A 19,924-nucleotide genomic window follows, 5' to 3' on the forward strand; every position below is an offset into this window, starting at 1 on the left:
TATCTCAAAATGTAACATAGCACGATATCTCAAAACGTTACATAGCACGATATCTCAAAACGTTACATAGCACGATTTCTCAAAACGTTATATAGCACGATATCTCAAAACGTTATATAGCACGATATCTCAAAACGTCACATAGCCCGATATCTCAAAACGTTATATAGCACGATATCTTAAAACGTTACATAGCACGATATCTCAAAACGTTATATAGCACGATAGCTCAAAACGTCACATAGCCCGATATCTCAAAACGTTATATAGCACGATAGCTCAAAACGTCACATAGCCCGATATCTCAAAACGTTATGTAGCACGATATCTCAAAACGTTACATAGCACGATATCTCAAAATGTTATCTAGCACGATATCTCAAAACGTTACATAGCATGATATCTCAAAACGTTACATTGCACGATATCTCAAAACGTTACATAGCACGATATATCAAAACGTTACATAGCACGATATCTCAAAACGTTACATCTAGCACGATATCTCAAAACGTTACCTAGCACGATATCTCAAAACGTTACACAGCATGATATCTCAAAACGTTACATAGCCCGATATCTCAAAACATTATGTAGCACGATATCTCAAAACGTTACATTGCACGATATCTCAAAACGTTACATAGCACGATATATCAAAACGTTACATAGCATGATATCTCAAAACGTTACATCTAGCACGATATCTCAAAACGTTACCTAGCACGATATCTCAAAACGTTACATAGCACGATATCTCAAAAAGTTACATAGCCCGATATCTCAAAACATTATATAGCACGATATATCAAAACGTTACATAGCACGATATCTCAAAACGTTACATCTAGCACAATATCTCAAAACGTTACTTAGCATGATATCTCAAAACGTTACATAGCACGATATCTCAAAACGTTACATTGCACGATATCTAAAAACGTTACCTAGCACGATATTTCAAAACGTTATATAGCACGATATCTCAAAACGTTACATAGCACGATATCTCAAAATGTTGTGTTCGAGTTATGATGAAACTTGGTGGATGAGTTGGTTTGGTGACAAGAACAAGCCGATTGGTTCAGGTCAGCAGATTCGGTCTATTAGTGGGTCACAAAACGTACAGGGGTCAAGGCAGAGTGAAGTAATCCGTTAAGATCCAAAGTCTACTCACTGGCAGAGATGATCGGCGTGGTTAGGTGATGGATGTGTGTATGTGTTTATGTATGTGTGTATGTGCATGTGTATGTGTGTTTGTGTGTATTTGTGTGTGTGTGTGTGTGTATGTATGTACGTGCATGTGTGTATGTGTGTGCGTGTTTTATCCACTGTGCTGTTTGCTTGTAGTAACAGAAAATCATACGAACTCAACTCCTCTCATCCACAGATATTTCTCATATTCCTATATTCTCATGAGCCAGAACTGCATTGAGGAACAGAATAATTATTATAAACCATCTTGAAATTTCCACTCTTTCATATAAATGCTGAAAATTTTTTTTTAATGATTTGAATCCAGATTTCATGACAGAAGCGACAGGTTAAAAATGGCCCTCGAGCTGAACTGAGTCAGTGCAAACACACACACACACACACACACACACACACACACACACACACACACACACACACACACACACACACACACACACACACACACACACACACACACACACACACACACACACACACACACACACACACACACACACACACATTCAAGGGGAAGAATGGCATTTTAATAGTATTAAACAGTTACGAGCTTCTTGGTGGTGTCAATGGACATGTTCTATGTATTTAACGATGCAAGGCATTTATTTTCATGCAATCCACCACCTCTCTCGGAAGAAAGCTACCGCAGCAACTATTATATCACCAAAATCTCCTGTTACTCTCACTGGCAAACGACCAGGAGGTGCTTTTCAGCTCCCACATCGAGGGACAAAGTCAAAACCACCCAAGGACAGTTCTTTCACTCTTTCGGACTCATCAGTTTGCATCTGGTGCGAAGTGAATATCATCATTGCGCAGATGCTTTAGGTTTGAACAACACTGTGAAACATCCATAGCTGGCTAATATGATGACATACTCTCAATCCTTTGCCTCTCAGTGTGGGAGATGCACTCCTTGTGGCTTCTCGGTGATAGTAACAGGAAGATTTTGCGGTGAAATCGGCAGTGGTTGCTTTTCTCTTAGAGAGGCAGATGGTGCTATGTTTGGGAGCTGTCTGGGTCATTTAAACTGGACATTGTGTTCCATTGGCTTCTTCTAAACTGAGCTGTTCTTGCTCACATCCTTGAGTATCCTTCGACGTGATGCACTAACTATTCAAGACCTTCTTCGTTTGCAACACACGGGTATGTTGTGGAACAGGCACTTGGCTTCAGTGTTGTTGGTGGCCAAGACTCAGCCAGAGGGTGCATGGGGATCTTTGTGAAGACGATTTTCCCACAAGGAGCTGCGGCTGCTGATGGAAGACTCAAGGAAGGTGGGTGTTTTGCCCCCACTTCTTGAGTCAAGCAGTCCGTCGTGTTCTTGATCCTGTATTATGCTGTTCATCACCCATTGGAGTTTAATTGCAGTTGTTCGTTGTACCTTGTCGATTCGGTTGCTCCTGCACCGATAACAGTTGTGTCGAGACGATGGATTGTACTTTGTGCAGGGGATGAAATACTTGAAATTAATGGAGAGACTTTGCAAGGCCTGACGCATCAACAAGCAATTCATAAGTTCAAGGTAAGAACAAGTCAAAGAATATATTTTGCAATTAGATAACAAAGTAAAATGTCAGCTTGATTTCAATTTTATATTGAGGAAGTCTACGCTTCGTCCATCAGAGCACGAGTCGAGAGCACACAAATTTATTTAATTTGATTCCGTGCATGGTGCGTAAGATAAATGTGTGCGAATGTGCTCGCCTTTTATGGCTGAAGCACAGCTACAGCCTGAACTACCAATGAGTGACCCACTTGAGAAAAGGGTGTGGGTGGACAATTTGTACACTCCACACCTGGATAATGTGCTGAATGGGATGAGAAGCAGAATGTATGGGTTTCACTACTCCATAACTATCATGAAGGAGCAATATATTTATTACAGACAAAAAAGTGGTAAAATGGTATTGCATACCCCCCCCCCCACCCCAATCCCAACCCTACCACAACCTCCAACCAGTAAGCAAGATGCATTCCCATTGTCCACCTTGTCCTTCTCTCTCATTCTTTCCCTGAAGCCGAGTGTTGGCTTCACGGTTAACGTGACTGCCTTAAGATCTTCCGGTCTTGAGTTTGAGCCCCTGTCGTGTTGTTGAAATAATATTAAGTGGCTGGACTCAGCCTGTCATCCTTCCGAGGTCGGCAAAACGAGCACCAGCTTACTGGTAACAGGGGCACTGCATCAGCAGCACAGCCGTGCTTCCAGAAAATTACACGGCTATTTACTAAAGTGTGTGTTTGCCTTTTAAAACATCAACAGCTGTACGATTTTCTTCCTGTGTTTTTTTTTTTTTGAAACAGAGTCTTAAACCATCTTATCCACGATGAAAGATGAAATTAGATATCGAATTTGAGTTAAGATGAAGCTGTGAAAGAGTCAGAAATTGCGAGTCTTATAAAAAGGGGATGATGAAACCTCAGACCTATGCGGAGTAAAGAAATATGGCGGCGGTGGGATATAAATTTTCGGTGGAGTCAGGTGAACTGTCCAACCAATGGGTAGAACTCGCATGCACGGCCACATGGACACACGGACGGACACACACACACACACACACACACACACACACACACACACACACACACACACACACACACACACACACACACACACACACACACACACACACACACACACACACGGCTCCTTTTACAGTACAGATTTTACAGTGAAACCAAATCATGGACCCGAACTTCTGTTGTGATGGAATATCATGAGGAAGCCCAGCATCGTTAAGTTTACCATGCTCTCTCGGTGACAGAAAGCCTGCTGTCCCATCTCCAATTTGGATGTATTAAATACTCCATGGTTTTATACGAAGAAATTAGGACAATGGGCCGGTACTTTGTTTAAAGTTATACTTCTCTGTACTGCTGCATTGCTTGATCCTTGCTGCTCTGTAACCACTTTTGTGACACCATGAGCCTCCAGTTGTGAGTTTCCAAGAGGATGTCTGATCAGTGAACTGCAATCAATCAGTGAACTGTCATCAATCAGTGAACTGTAATCAATCGTATTTTAATTCCTTTTTGCATGAGCAGAATGCAATACAGATTTGAAGTTGAAGTGTGTGACTGAAATATGAACTTTGCTGACAGTGTTATGAAATGGTAAAACAGAGGATTCGAAAGCCAGTTTAAGGCAAACCTGAAAGCAGACCAACTAGGCAACCAGCAACTGAAATGCACTGATAGGTAAACAGCATGGGTGGTCTATCCCTACACCCCCACAGCAACTCAGAAAAGGGGTGGTGACGTTGACCGTCCGAACACGACTTCGAAGCCCCAGCCTGAGTCCCTGTCCAACTCCCACGCTCTTGAGCCGGTCCAGCAGTTCAAACTCCAATGTCAGTGTCGGGGGAACAATTGGGCCCGAATCCAAGGACCGCATCGAGCCAGGGACCCCCAGCCCCATCGGCACCCCCATCCTGCCCGGTGTCGCCAACCGGCATTCTCACGGGCCGAAGGACTGTGTAGTTATTGAAGTGTTGCTGCATAAAGGTGAGTGCAAAGATCACAATGGTCTGCATCGTCCCTTGCTTTATACACCTTGAAAACATCTGATTGATAGAATAAAATACATATGCTTTTTCAGAATTGCAAAGAGGGCTTCATGTCCATGTTCTTGTCTGACGACGATTTCTAGTCCAAGAATAATACAGAAGGTTCATGTTTGACGCATGTGATTTTGGACTTTCTGGAATCCTTTTCCTTAAAGCCTCCTTCCAGACAAAACAAGTTCGGTCATTCGATCAAACATCAGGTTATTTCTGCTTTCATAAAGCACCATGAAGATTGTAATTAGCTAAGATCATCGAATGATAAATACGCAAAGCCATAAATGTATGAACGTAGTGGAAAGGAGGGAAACACCAGCAGCAGGGTAGAAGGACACAGCAGAAGGACACGTCGAGGAATAATGGGCTAGGGCAAGAAACCCGAAAACAAAATCGTCTGAAGTCAGAAATTGACGTTTTATACCTGGAGCAAATATTAACTCGGAGTGCAACACGGTAATGATGGGTCAAATGGCCTCATTTCCTTGTTAATGTTGTGCAGGATCTTAGGACCACTGTTAAGACTCACTGGACGATCCACGGAGTCCCTTTGTTAAGAATTGGATTCCTGACAAAGAATGAATGTGGAGGTGTAAGACAAGCTGTACCCCTCTCCTTGCAGAGGGGGGCACCCGACGTAGGCCGGTTGATCTCCCAAAGCATTATTTCACTTTTTTACAAATATTTGTTTCATCATTAGAAGTTTTTTTATTGTGACGTTGACCTGTGTGTAAAACTAAGGCGATACAGCAAATCTGTAACTGTAAAGATCTGCAAAGTCACCCAGGAAATTTATAAGTGATGTCCCACTGGGGATGATTTCAGTGGCAATGGACCGGAAAGCTCCTCGGAATCAAAAATGTCCAACACTCCATCCTCAAATCAAATGTGGAATTTCGAATCTTACCATGCCATAGGCTCAAGGGTCTATTTCCATTTACTTGCAGATAACTGCAGTCCAGACAACAGGCTTTGCATCCCCATCTGAAGGACAGTGCGCTCCGATATGTAGCCCATCTATTGCTGGCTCACAATAATGGCGGTTTTTAATTGACCTTCGACCCCATCGAGGATTAAAGTTCGACTACTGTATAGACAGTTCAAAGAAGATCATTCAACTTGAAGAAATGATTAACTCTGTTAATTATGGACTATCGGGATGCTTCAGAGGTAGTGCACTTGTCTTTAAGCTGTCTTGTCCGGGTTCGATTCCTGACCTTCCCCTAAACTGTTGATCAAGTGCTTAACAAGCAGGCGTTGCTTCATTGATCATGTCATCCTTCGGAGAGACTTTTAAGTCGGGTGTCCCATCTGCTAGCATTAACTGGCTGACGTTAAAAGTTCCCACAGTTACTTTGAAAGGAGTACGCTGTTGTGTGGTGGTACCCTGGCCAAATCGCTGCCCTGGTAATGGCAATGGCAAACCACCCAGTGTATTGACTGGTTCAGCAGCTCCGACCCGTCTGAGAAGAGGCACGACCTTGGGTGTGTGATTTAAATGTGATCTGTGTGAATTGCTCAGGTTTGCTTTTTGAGTAACGCAAATGAATCGTTGAAGGACAAATTTCCATGACCTTGCTCGTGCCATTACATAATGACCAAATTCCACCTGGTTTTTGTTGGCCTCAGCTTAGATTCATGGGAGACCTCTGCGAGGTCACAGTTATTAAGGTTTTAACAAATCATGTCGTGACTAGTAAGTAATCTGTACCTTCTTTATCTTTCCTTTCAGAGCCAGGTGTGGGCCTGGGCATTGTGGTGTGTTGCGTCCCACTAGACACAGGCCAGTCCAGTATCTTTGTCCACAGCCTGGCACCGGGTTCTGTGGCCAAGCTCGACGGACGCCTCAGGTGATCCATCAGGTTTCCTTGTATGTGATGAGATTGCAGTGATGGTGCTTTTGGGGTGCAGATGGCATGTCTGTTCTTGGTGCATGTTATCCAGTCGTGGAGACCAGCTTCTGGAGGTGGAGTCAATTGACCTGCATCGCTCTTCGCTTGGTCATGCACATGGCGTCCTCAGCACCTGTGGCCCTGGACCAGTCAGCATTGTCGTGAGCCGTCACCCAGATCCCAAGGTCAGCACAGATAACCCAATGAGCACCTGGTTAATTGCAAACTGGAAAATTGTAAGTGATCTTTCTAGAGTGTAGACCATTATTTTGAAGGTCCTTTATACACAATGGAGGCTCATGGAACAAACAAACAAAAAACGACATGAAGGGTTTACATACATACACACAACATGGAAAGGCATTGAGGAACCTGTAAGCTTTGGACATCAGTTTTCAAAAGAGTCTGAAAGTAGAAGATGGGTATGAAGCAGAGATTTCCAACGAAGGACACCTTCTCTTCACGAAGGACACCATAGGATCTTTAAAGTCCACCAACTAATTTTGGCCGATGCCGACAACTGTCTGACGTCCAGTCGAGGGACGGCACACACATTGATGATCCACCGGGATGACAGTTTAAAGCTGGGTTGAGATTCAAACCCAGGCTGGATGACTTAGAGGCGAGTGTGCGTACCTCTAAGCCTTCCTGTCAACCCAAAGAAGAGATTTAGTGTGAGTGAAGGAGGTATGACTGGGAATACAAGACACTTTGAAATGGTGCTGAGCTGCAACCTTGAAATCCTGGAGGGGAGAGCATGGTTGCACACACACTGTGAAGTGTTTCCACAGGTGAGAGAAAAGAGAACAAAACACTGCAGGTGATTAGAGAGCCTTGGCTTTGGAAGGATGACAAGTATGGGATTGCTGGAAAAAAATGTGTTTGTCCTGTGCGAGTTTAAAATGGCAAGGGGTGCAAAACTACATCTGAGATTGAATACAAAAATGGGAGACCACCGAAGAGTCTCCGGTGAAAGAACCGAAAGCCCTGCAGCTCGACTTCTTGATTGGAGATGCTTTGAATTTCACAGCATCCATGATTGATTGGTCGGATGAAGGAGCACCAGCCCATAAGGAAGAGCAATACTTCCCTGTGCCACCAGTGAATGGCGTTGTATCCTGTACAGAGTTTTCAGAGAAAGTTCCACATTTTCAGTGGGATCATAAGTTGTTTGGGAGAAAGCGTTTTGATTTCATCAAAATGGGGATTTGTTTCCATTCAACTCAACGTGCTTTCAACTCATTTGAGTACCTCATCACCTAAACACCCGTGGGTCATCAATGTGATTAATGGGGGAGTCATGAGGCATCACCTGGACAATGAGTACTTCACAATACAACAGAGGAAGACTTTGGTAATCACGAGAAACTGTTGAAAGACTTAGAAGAGTGTGACCTTTAATGTGGTGAACTGCTTGTTTGTAACTGGACCTCTTAACTCTTGAAGTCTTTGATGTCTAATGCGATGTTTTACCTTTTGAGGGCAGGTTTCAGAACAGCAGCTGGAGGAAGCCATCAGTGGTGCCTTCAGGCGACACAGCCTCAGCAGAGACGTCCTCGGAGGTAACAATTGTCTCTCTGGTTCAAATCTTCACGTAAAATGTCTGTGCTCCCTGATCTGGAATCCAAGACCGGTTTCGTTTTAAATGTAGGTTTCCCCATTGTGTGTGTGAAACCTTCACACATCTACATGCAGGATTTACCTCGTCTTTGTGTTGTCCACAAAAATACCTTGAGTTTGAACCTTGGGTCATCTCTTTATTACGCACAGAAATGTGGAGGAAATTTCGTCCTCTGCAAATGTATATATATATATGTATATATATATATATATATATATATATATATATATATATATATATATATATATATATATATATATATATATATATATATATATATCTGGATTCACGCCCGCCGGCGTGCTGACGGCCACGTAACTCGAATCGCGGCACGTCGCCCACCGGACGGACAATCCAGTCGTGACCCTCTCGGACTAACGCCGGGAACCAGTCACGGGTGGACCTTTCGGTCTCACCGCGATCGAGCCAATCAGCCCCTGCGTGGGATAGGGTTGCTCGCCAAATTCGACCTACCTAAGTACCCACGCGGAGGGTAGACCGGGCGATCGCACCTCGCCGCAGGTCGACTTCGGACACGGGCCACTTAAGCGACCCGTTCCGTACTATCAGAATAACCGAGCGGTGTTATCGTCGACCTCGACGGTTCGATTAATTATCGGGCGTATTCAGCCCACTACCAACCCTTTACGTGAAGCAAGATGAGGATTCAATGAAAGAAATGACGAAGCGAAGCGGGAAACAGTTCAACACAAAGCACCTTTATTCGCGATGAACGGAAAGCACACATATTCAATTCCACCAAAAGCACACAGAAAAGAAAAACACAATTCAATTTACACAAAAAGCAAATGTAAAAGCGAAAACACAATGCAGAGCTAATACCGACTACCGAGCACACGGCAACACTTATACAATTCTACTTCACAGACGGCGCCGACAACACATACCCAAAACCAAAGAAAAGAATACCCTCAAGGATGAGGCGGGCCTGAGGCCGAGACCGGGTCGGGCCTACCCATCTGGTGATGAGACGCGGAGCGGCGATGGTGCCTCAACTCCGCGGGCCTCGCGGGCAGTGTCTGGTAGGGGGTGGGAAAGGGGCCCCCTTGGTCGCACTATCTCAGCGCGGGGGGAAACAGGAGGGGGTTGCTGATGCTCGGGGTATAGAGGATTTTTATTGTCCCGCGACGAGCGTCTCCACCTCGGCCAGGTCGCGCTGTCGGCCTCCCTGGGGTGCAGCTCCCTGCACGACGCGAGCACCCCCTCGTCTGCCCTCGCCGCCTCTCCACAGCTCCGTCCCCTCCATTCCGACTCCAACGCACACGACGACCAGCTCCTTCTTGCCAACTCCACCGCCCGCGAAGTCTTGACTCTCTGTTCTCGACTCTCCTACTCTCTACTCACTCTCCTGGACTGACGAACACGGTTGCTTATATCAGCCCCGTGGCTTCGCCCTCTCATTTTTGACCCCCTCCCTTCGACCTTTCACCTCGCTCCCCATTGGCCCGAGAAAAAGTGGGCGTGAATGCTTTTTGATCCATAAATTTGCATATATCGATCGCCCTCCAACGCCCTGGGTGCGGGGCCAAATCGCCCCTCGCTCACCGATTGGACGGCAAAAAGTGGGCGTGTGTCGTTTTTGATCCGTTTTTGAAGCACAAAATCCGTGATTTTGTACACGCCATTCGGCGCGCGCCCTGCACGAGTCCAACACCGGTACCTACAGGCGGCGCAAGAACGGTGGCGATGCGACGGTTGCGAGGTGTGACGTGAAGGTCGTGGCGGTTGTGGTGAAGCGGCGTTGTGGTTGGTGGTTGATGTTGTGGTTGTGGTGGTAATCATGGCAGTTGGTCCAAAATAAAGATAGCAAAAGAAAAACGGCTATCCTGAAGAGTCGCAGCACGCATAAATGACATGTATTCCGACTAGACAACGGGTTTGGGCCGAACTACACATGTACTTACCGAGATACCTCACCTAAGGGACCTGAATGGTGGTTTGCGAATTTGGTAACCACAACACTACCCCCTCCCCTTTTTACAGACTCGTCCCGAGTCGTCAAATTTTCGTGTGCCATCATGTGTAGTTTTCCCCTAGTACATTTTACCTACGGATCCCTGAGTGCGACATTCATGGTATTCGTGTCCCCAAAATAAATAACCTGAGGGCTGCGTAACTATCTAAACAAACTCACTCACACGGACGACTTAAATAAAATTGCCGGCGCTAAGACATACATGCCGGGGGCGCACTCATATTTACAGTACATCTTAACCTTAACTTACAAATTTTACACTAAACCATGGCCCAGGATCATTGAACTCTGCGAAAAGAAAGCAGTTAGCAGGGAGCCAGGCTGCCCACATGCAGTCTCTGGCTCAAAACAATGCAGGTGACAGGGAACGTGGCTGGCTGCTCACACTCAGTCCAAGGCCTTCCCTTTTGAACTGAACGCAGTGAACCACAACGGTGCATGGGCTGCACAAACGCAGTCTCCGTGCCAGCTCAAGTGGCACACGCAATGAGCACAACGAATGGATGGATGAACACAAACACGGTGCACGGGCCGCCACTGCAGGCCCGTGTTGTAGCTGCCAACAGGGCAGTTCTTGCAGCTTGCAAACTGTTGCCTTGATCCTGGCGCACATGGCAATGAACAGGGGGGGGGGGGGGCAAAGCAAAAATTGAACGGGGCTGGTCAACATGGGCAGTGGGCATGGCATGGCAAAGGCAGCAGGCAAACACAGCCCGCAGAATAAGGCCGCTGCAGGCAAACACAGCCGGCAGATGAACTGGCCGGCACAGGCCTTGAAGTACCACAGCTGCAGATGATCCGGCCGGCACAGGCCTTGCAGCAACACAACAGCTGCAGACGATCCAGCCGGCACAGGCCTTGCAGCACAGCAGCTGCAGACGAAGTTGGCCGGCCTCCGCCTTGAAGCAAAATACGGCCAGCCGATGAAGTTGGCCAGCTCTTGCCGTTCAGTGGAGGTTGGTGGAGGGAGTGCGGTGGTGCTGGCCACTTGGAGGGCAGGCTCGGACCTACCTACCTGTCTCCCTCCCACCTATCGCCTTTGCCTGTCGCTGTACATACCCACTCCCTTAATTTGTCAAACCCCAATTTAGCCCCAACTTAATTTTTTTCTGTTGTTTTTATTTTTACTCCCCCACTATAAATCGTCCCCTAACCCCCTTTATCGTCTTTGTTCGGCTAACCTATTCTGTCACCTAGCCTACTCCCAACCCCTACGTTCCCTTCCCGGAGGGGAATAAGGGAGAGCTAACGTCCTGTGTCGAGGCCCAACGAAGCCTCAGAATGGCCTCCCCAGAGTTCGGCGATCTAACCCAAAGTGGGTCCAGCGGCCCACAACGAGAGCGAGGGGATGGATGGTGCGGAGGGGTACACTTCCTAATCTACCCTATCCATTTAACTGTTAAACTACCCCGGGGCTTTCAACAAGCGCCTCTCGCTTAAACTATTGGTTCTAACAACCCAGATTCCCGTCGCCTGTGTTGGTGTCCTCACAATTTCGGGCCTTGCCCCCCAATTTTCTCTCCGTGCCCTCACACGGTCTCCTGGCTGGGACACGTGGCTCCCTTTGGCAGGCACGACCCTCTGCCGATTCTCCCGCTATGGCACCCCCGGGCACTACACTGCCTCCGAGCCTACCAGCTCCCTAACACCGGGGAGTGCCCCCCATGGCACCTCCCCTGAAACGCACACGTGGCAGGCCGGCCTCCCGGGCCCCTTTCCGAGGGTCACCCGTGCCCACAACACTGCCCACGCGGCTAATGGCGCCCCGGGCCCCCGCACCAAGCAGGCGCACCCGTGCCCACTACTCTATCCCGGCCTCCCACGGGCCCATGGCCTACCGCGGCCGACTAGCCTGGTGCCCGGGGTACCCACTCAGCGATACTCACCTTTCGCAGCCACGCTCCCAAGCCCGTCAACAGGGCTCCTGCACCCCTCCAAATGGGTTTCGAGCCTACATTCCCACCAACAGCAAAACGACCTCCATTTTGTAAATTTGACTAACCCAGCTAACTCACTTTACTCTGACCCCAGGGTCCCTTGGGCAGAGTCACTCCTCCCCCCAATCACTCATCGCACCATGCATTCCCCATTCGCTCCACTCACACAGACCCGCTGGCCTCACTCACTCAACAAGTACTCACCTCACAACTCACCAACTCTTCAACACACACACCGCTGAACTCTGCCATCCTTCTAACTACATCCCCTAACGAACTCGTGCTCCCACGTCGTCCCTTAAACTATAGCACGTTCCTTTTAACACTACGTAGCTAAGCTACGTCCCCACGACACATCCACAAGTCTGTCACTGTCTCCAAATCATTCATTTTATTTCCCAACCTAAATCTGGCTACAATCCCTCTAACTAATCCATTCCACGGACTCCATGAGGACTTACCCCTGCCCCATGAAGTCGGTCTAACTAAGCTAACCCTTCCCCCTAACTAGTTTCCATCCTGTGCCCAGAAATCCTGTGCACCCGAAAGTGAGGCTTGTTTTTTTTTGTTGTTTTTTTCATGCGCAGCACCTGCGCGGCAACTCGCGCACTTTACACCTGCCCGTGACGTCATGCAGCTGCACGTGTTCCTCGTCCCTCCTTGGACGGCACAATCCGGCAGAGATACCCCTCCTGCCGGATTCCAACCCCACGTGCAGCCATGGCGTCACCGTGCGCATAAAAAAAAACACAAGCCCCACGTCTCGAGGGGTTCCCCACGCGAACACATGTGCTTTGCCCGTTGGATCTTAACACACACGATCGCGTGGAGAACCCGTCCGGTCCAATTCCGTAATCCTGCCTAAACTTTGTCCGTCCGCGGGATCGGCAAATCCACCGCGTGCGTTTCCGGAGCGGGACTTCACTCTCGCAAGCGAGCACGTGGGGGTCTCATGCGTTGCACAGCACGGACCTCGTGCTCACTGCTGGGTGAACCCGGCACGGTCCGCGAAACAACTACAGCCGCTACTCGGCTTTCTTTCCTGTCATGTCGCCGTCGTCGCCATTCGACCCACGCACACCTGCGTGTTACGACGCACACAGTCCACTCCATCACATTCACACCGGGAGATGCGGCTGCGTGCTCCCGCATGCCAACCGACATCTCCCTCACATACCGCTCTCTCACACACACGGTCTCCCTTGCACACAGCGACCTTGCACACGGCCGTTCACTCACGCATGCGGGGGCACTCACCCGCGGTGCCTCATCCACACACCGTGCCCCACTCATACACGCGGGGGCACTCAACCGCGGTGCCTCACTCACACTCCGTGCCTCATCCACACACGCGGGGGCACTCACCCGCGGTGCCTCATCCACACTGGCCGTGCTGGGAAGCACGTACTCTGGCACAATCGCCACCTCACCATTCACACACGGGGTCGCTTCCACACACGGGGACGCACTCACACCTTGCACCACACACACAGGGACAACCACACTGGGGATTTGTGTCCCCACAAGGGTCTCCGGGGCCTCTACACCCCCCAAGCTCTCCGTGCACCTGTCCACAGCACTCCTCCCCTCAACCTCGCAAAGCACGACCGAACTCACCTGGTCGTGACTCGCCTCAAGGGGGCATACTCCCTCCCCTCGTTCCTGGAGGAGGCCATCCAGGTGCTCGCACTGGGTCTCCACCCAGTCCACCAGCTCACCCCCATTATCCTCCACTACCTCCGTGTGTGTGTGCGCGTCACTTACCCCGTCTTCATCGTGTCGTCTTCCCTCTATCGTTCCCATCTCCCGTGTCTCTGCCAACTCTTCACCCTTTACCTCTCTTGTCTCAACTATTATTTCCGTTGTCGTCATTTCGTGTCTCGTCTCACACGTTTTGGTCTCCCCATTTAATTTTTCCCTTTTGGTCACCGTCGATTCCTCTGTCACGACCCTCGCCCAACACGCCCCCCGAATTATTTTTTTACCCGCCTCCACCGCGGGCCTGTCAGCCGTTGCACCCCCTTCCAGCTCGTTTGCTCCCACACGTGGAGTCGCCATTCCCAGCTCCCTGGTCACGGCCTTCATGCCCGCCTGCAGGCATCGGCCCATGTTCTGCGTCTCACCCCTTAGTTCTTTCATTTCTTTTTTCATTTGCTGTGTATTCGCATCCATCGTCGTTTTCACTTCATTTGTATTTGTATCCATCTTTTCGTTCATTTGTTGTGTATTCGCATCCATCTTTTCGTTCATTCCTTTCATTTCGTTTTTCATATTCGCATCCATCTTTTCGATCATTTCCGCATTCATCTTTTCGTTCATGCCTTTCATTTCGTTTGTCATATTCGCTTCCATCTTTTCGATCATTTCCGCATTCATCTTTGCCAGCATGGTGAATAGCTGGGCCATGTCGGGTGCGCTTGGGTGAGCCGTTTCGGCAGGGATCGGGGAAGGGTTTTGGTGGAGAGGGGGAGGGGAGGTGTCATACATCGCGGCCGCTGCCGCACCCATTTCGGGCTGTGGGTTCAGTTGGGCGAGTCCGTGTTCCTGCACAATCAACATTTCCTGCTCGGGGATTCCATCCTGGACCATGGATTCTACACATTCTACATCCATTTCTAATACCCCCGGCTCCCGCTCGCCTTGAGACGCCATCTTGCTTCTCGTGAAGGGTTAATTTCGCTCGCTCGTAATTTGGAGGGAATCGGGGGTCGCTTCTCTCACCCCTGGACCGATTCCCGTGAATTTAGCCGGAGACAGGAGAGCCCGTTTTCCTGTTCTCCGATACCAGTGCCGCGAGGAGGGCGATGAATTTGTATCGCACGACCTGACACCAGTGTTGCGGTATTCGCGCCCGCCGGCGTGCTGACGGCCACGTAACTCGAATCGCGGCACGTCGCCCACTGGACGGACAATCCAGTCGTGACCCTCTCGGACTAACGCCGGGAACCAGTCACGGGTGGACCTTTCGGTCTCACCGCGATCGAGCCAATCAGCCCCCGCGTGGGATAGGGTTGCTCGCCGAATTCGACCTACCTAAGTACCCACGCGGAGGGTAGACCGGGCGATCGCACCTCGCCGCAGGTCGACTTCGGACACGGGCCACTTAAGCGACCCGTTCCGTACTATCAGAATAACCGAGCGGTGTTATCGTCGACCTCGACGGTTCGATTAATTATCGGGCGTATTCAGCCCACTACCAACCCTTTACGTGAAGCAAGATGAGGATTCAATGAAAGAAATGACGAAGCGAAGCGGGAAACAGTTCAACACAAAGCACATTTATTCGCGATGAACGGAAAGCACACATATTCAATTCCACCAAAAGCACACAGAAAAGAAAAAACACAATTCAATTTACACAAAAAGCAAATGTAAAAGCGAAAACACAATGCAGAGCTAATACCGACTACCGAGCACACGGCAACACTTATACAATTCTACTTCACAGACGGCGCCGACAACACATACCCAAAACCAAAGAAAAGAATACCCTCAAGGATGAGGCGGGCCTGAGGCCGAGACCGGGTCGGGCCTACCCGTCTGGTGATGAGACGCGGAGCGGCGATGGTGCCTCAACTCCGCGGGCATCGCGGGCAGTTTCTGGTAGGGGGTGGGAAAGGGGCCCCCTTGGTCGCACTATCTCAGCGCGGGGGGAAACAGGAGGGGGTTGCTGATGCTCGGGGTATAGAGGATTTTTATTGTCCCGCGACGAGCGTCTCCACCTCGGCCAGGTCGCGCTGTCGGCCTCCCTGGGGTGCAGCTCCCTGCACGACGCGAGCACCCCCTCGTCTGCCCTCGCCGCCTCTCCACAGCTCCGTCCCCTCCGTTCCGACTCCAACGCACACGACGACCAGCTCCTTCTTGCCAACTCCACCGCCCGCGAAGTCTTGACTCTCTGTTCTCGACTCTCCTACTCTCTACTCACTCTCCTGGACTGATGAACACGGTTGCTTATATCAGCCCCGTGGCTTCGCCCTCTCATCTTTGACCCCCTCCCTTCGACCTTTCACCTCGCTCCCCATTGGCCCGAGAAAAAGTGGGCGTGAATGCTTTTTGATCCATAAATTTGCATATATCGATCGCCCTCCAACGCCCTGGGGGCGGGGCCAAATCGCCCCTCGCTCACCGATTGGACGGCAAAAAGTGGGCGTGTGTCGTTTTTGATCCGTTTTTGAAGCACAAAATCCGTGATTTTGTACACGCCGTTCGGCGCGCGCCCTGCACGAGTCCAACACCGGTACCCACAGGCGGCGCAAGAACGGTGGCGATGCGACGGTTGCGAGGTGTGACGTGAAGGTCGTGGCGGTTGTGGTGAAGCGGCGTTGTGGTTGGTGGTTGATGTTGTGGTTGTGGTGGTAATCATGGCGGTTGGTCCAAAATAAAGATAGCAAAAGAAAAACGGCTATCCTGAAGAGTCGCAGCACGCATAAATGACATGTATTCCCACTAGACAACGGGTTTGGGCCTAACTATACATGTACTTACCGAGATACCTCACCTAAGGGACCTGAATGGTGGTTTGCGAATTTGGTAACCACAACAATATATATATATATATATATATATATATATATATATATATATATATATATATATATATATATATATATATATATATATATGTTTTAAGTTTAATCATATTGTTATAACAAGTAATTATTTCCAAGACAGGATAGCCAACGGTCCACATCTCATGACAACTTGGCTAAATGGACGAGGGGCATTCACAATTTTTTTATGAGCCTGACATACACTACATGGTCAAAAGTATGTGGACACCTGCTCGTCGAACATCTCATTCCAAAATCATGGGCATTAATATGGAGTTGGTCCTCCCTTTGCTGCTCCACTCTTTTGGGAAAGATTTCCACTAGATGTTGGAACATTGCTGTGGGGATTTGCTTACGTTCAGCCACAAGAGCATTAGTGACTTTGGGCACTGATGTTGGCCGATTAGTTCTGGCTCGCAGTCGGCATTCCAAATCATCTCAAAAGTGCTTGATGGGGTTGAGGTCAGCGCTCTGTGCAGGCCAGTCAATTTCTTCCGCACCGACCTCGACAAACCACTTCTGTATGGACCTCGCTTTGTGCATGGGGGCATTGTCATGCTGAAACATGAAAGGGCCTTCCCCCAAGCTATTGCCATAAAGTGGGTAGCACAGAATTGTCTAGAATGTCATTGTCTGCTGTAATGTTTAGATTTCCCTTCACTGGAACTAAGGGGCCTAGTCCGAACCATGAAAAACAGCCCCAGACCATTATTCTACCTCCACCAAACTTTACAGTTGGCACGATGCATTTGGGCAGGTAGCGTTCTCCTGGCATCCACCAAACCCAGATTCGTCCGTCGGACTGACAGATGGTGAAGCGTGATTCAGCACTCCACAGAACTTGTTTCCACTGCTCCAGAGTCCAATGGCGGTGAACTTTACACCTCTCCAGCCGACGCTTGGTATTGCACATGGTGATCTTAGGCTTGTGTGTGGCTGCTCAGCCAAGGAAACCCATTTCATGAAGCTCTTGACGCACACTGCTTGCGCTGACGTTACTTCCAGAGTCAGTTTGGAACTCAGTCATGAGTGTTGCAACCGACGACAGATGATTTTTCCACGCGAAGTGCTTCAGCAATCGGCGTTCCCATTCTGTGAGCTTGTGTGGCCTAACACTTCGTGGCTGAGCTGTTGCTCCTAGACATTTCCACTTCACAATAACAGCACTTACAGTTGACTGGGGCAGCTCTAGCAGGGCAGAAATTTGACGAACTGATTTATTGGAAAGGTGGCATCCTATGACGGTGCCAAATTGAAAATAATTGAGCTCTTCAGTACGCCCCATTCCACTGCTCATGTTTGTCTCTGGAGATTGCATGGCTGTGTGCTTAATTTTATACACCTTCCAGAAATGGGTGTGGCTAAAATAGCTGAATCCATGAATTAGAAGGGATGTCTGCTTACATTTGGCCATGTAGTATATTTAGCAATATAATTTGCTTTCAATTGGCTGTTTCTTTTTCTTCATAAAACATAACCCCCATGAATTCAATGCACTTGGTCCAGCACTGCTGCAGCTTCACTTGTAGAAATTATTGTCGAGAAACTCCTCAACCACTACAATCACATCATCATCATCATCATCATCATCATCATCATCATCATCATCATCATCATCATCATCAAAGCTCTTCCCACAAAGCCATTCCTTCAACTTGGGGAACAGGTATAAGCTTGAGGGAGCATAATCTGGTGTCGGTCAGCAGGGTCAGGTCAGTCACCCAGACTTCATGGGTCAGCAGTTCAAAGATACACTTGATCACTGGAGCCATTGCAACCTGGGTTGAAGGATGGTGCGTTGTCCATGAGAAGCAACACTCATCAACTCAACTGTTTGTTTCTCACAACTGTCACACTTCATCAGCATGGTTTTTGATTATGCTAATTGATGGTCTCACCTTTTTGGGAGAGTCCATCATGATCACCCCTTCAATGTCCCAGAAAACAGTGGTCATGATCTTTCCAGTTGATGTCTAATTAATTGAACTGAGGAGATGGATGGAGAATGTGGGTGCTTCAGCTGTATGTGCTGCTGTTTGGTCTTGGTATCAAAGTGCTGAAACCATGATTCATTCCGATTCACAATCTTGCTCACGAAGTTGTCTAGGTTTTCTTGAAACCTCTAAAGAGGTTCCCTGGAAATGTGCAGTCGAGGTGTCCTCTTATCTTCGATCAATATTTTTGGAACCTATCTTGCTGAAAACATCATGCCCAATGATTCAGTGAGGATGGAATGCAATGACCCAGTGCTGATTCATTATGCTTCAGGTGTGTCTCATTGTTGAATCTCGTTCTTTCAAAATCTTGTGGACTGCATGAATCTTTTCTTGGGGCATTTTCTTTTTTTCTTTTCTTTTTTTCTTTTCTTGGTCTCATTGGGGCATCCTGAACTTGGCTCATCCTCTATGCCAGTTTTCCCTCCCATAAAATCAGCTGCCCAGCTTTGTACAGTGGCCTATGAAGGGGCATCAATGCCCCCGTCAACCCACCCCAATGATTTCCATCACGTCCTCATGGATTTCCTTTGGTGTCATGCTCTTATGGAACAACTTGACCACTGCTTTGATGTCAGTCTTCATTTTTCAAAACTCCATTGACTGACTTCCGTTGACATTTTTTCTCGTCATTTTTTGGAGGGTTGGGGGCAGGGGGGGGAGGGGAATTGCACATCGACGCCAGGATTTCTTTTGTGTGATGTGTTTTGTGTGGTATGTAGATGATGCAATGATGACAAAGGTTTTTGTTCATACAGTGAACAAACAGACCTTTTATTGTGTGGATTCACGATGCACTTGTACATATTTTAAAGACGTATGTATTTTATAGATACACGTATTTTTATAGTACGGTCTTCAGAGATGCACTCACGTTCTTAATACACGCACTGTATACAGATTCTCACATTCCAAATAGTGCATCCTTGAGAGACATACTCACATTCTAATTGTACATACTTTATACACGTACTCACATTCTAATTGTACATAGTATATACACGTACTCGCATTCGAATTGTACATACTTTATACACATACTCACATTCTAATCGTACATACTTTATACACATCCTGACATTATAATTGTACATACTTTATACACGTATTCACATTCTTATCGTACATACTTTATACATGTACTCACACTCTAATAGTA

The 19,924-nt window shown here is 48.1% G+C and overlaps 1 protein-coding gene across 4 annotated transcripts in view; it reads left to right on the forward strand.

The window, feature by feature from the left end:
• Window positions 1–19,924, forward strand: part of LOC147016170 (uncharacterized) — an 89,885-nt gene that overhangs the window by 20,976 nt on the left and 48,985 nt on the right. For all 4 annotated transcript variants that reach the window (XM_085848933.1, XM_085848934.1, XM_085848935.1 and 1 more), the window contains 6 exons: window positions 2,378–2,492; window positions 2,667–2,740; window positions 4,452–4,719; window positions 6,508–6,625; window positions 6,720–6,852; window positions 8,154–8,229. In XM_085848933.1, coding sequence (XP_085705059.1) covers window positions 2,378–2,492; window positions 2,667–2,740; window positions 4,452–4,719; window positions 6,508–6,625; window positions 6,720–6,852; window positions 8,154–8,229 — 784 coding nt within the window. The remainder of the gene's footprint in view (window positions 1–2,377; window positions 2,493–2,666; window positions 2,741–4,451; window positions 4,720–6,507; window positions 6,626–6,719; window positions 6,853–8,153; window positions 8,230–19,924) is intronic.

Source organism: Eptatretus burgeri, chromosome 12 (assembly GCF_056783735.1).
Source record: "Eptatretus burgeri isolate ZD-2024b chromosome 12, Ebu_testis_v1, whole genome shotgun sequence".
Taxonomy (NCBI): Eukaryota; Metazoa; Chordata; class Myxini; order Myxiniformes; family Myxinidae; genus Eptatretus; species Eptatretus burgeri.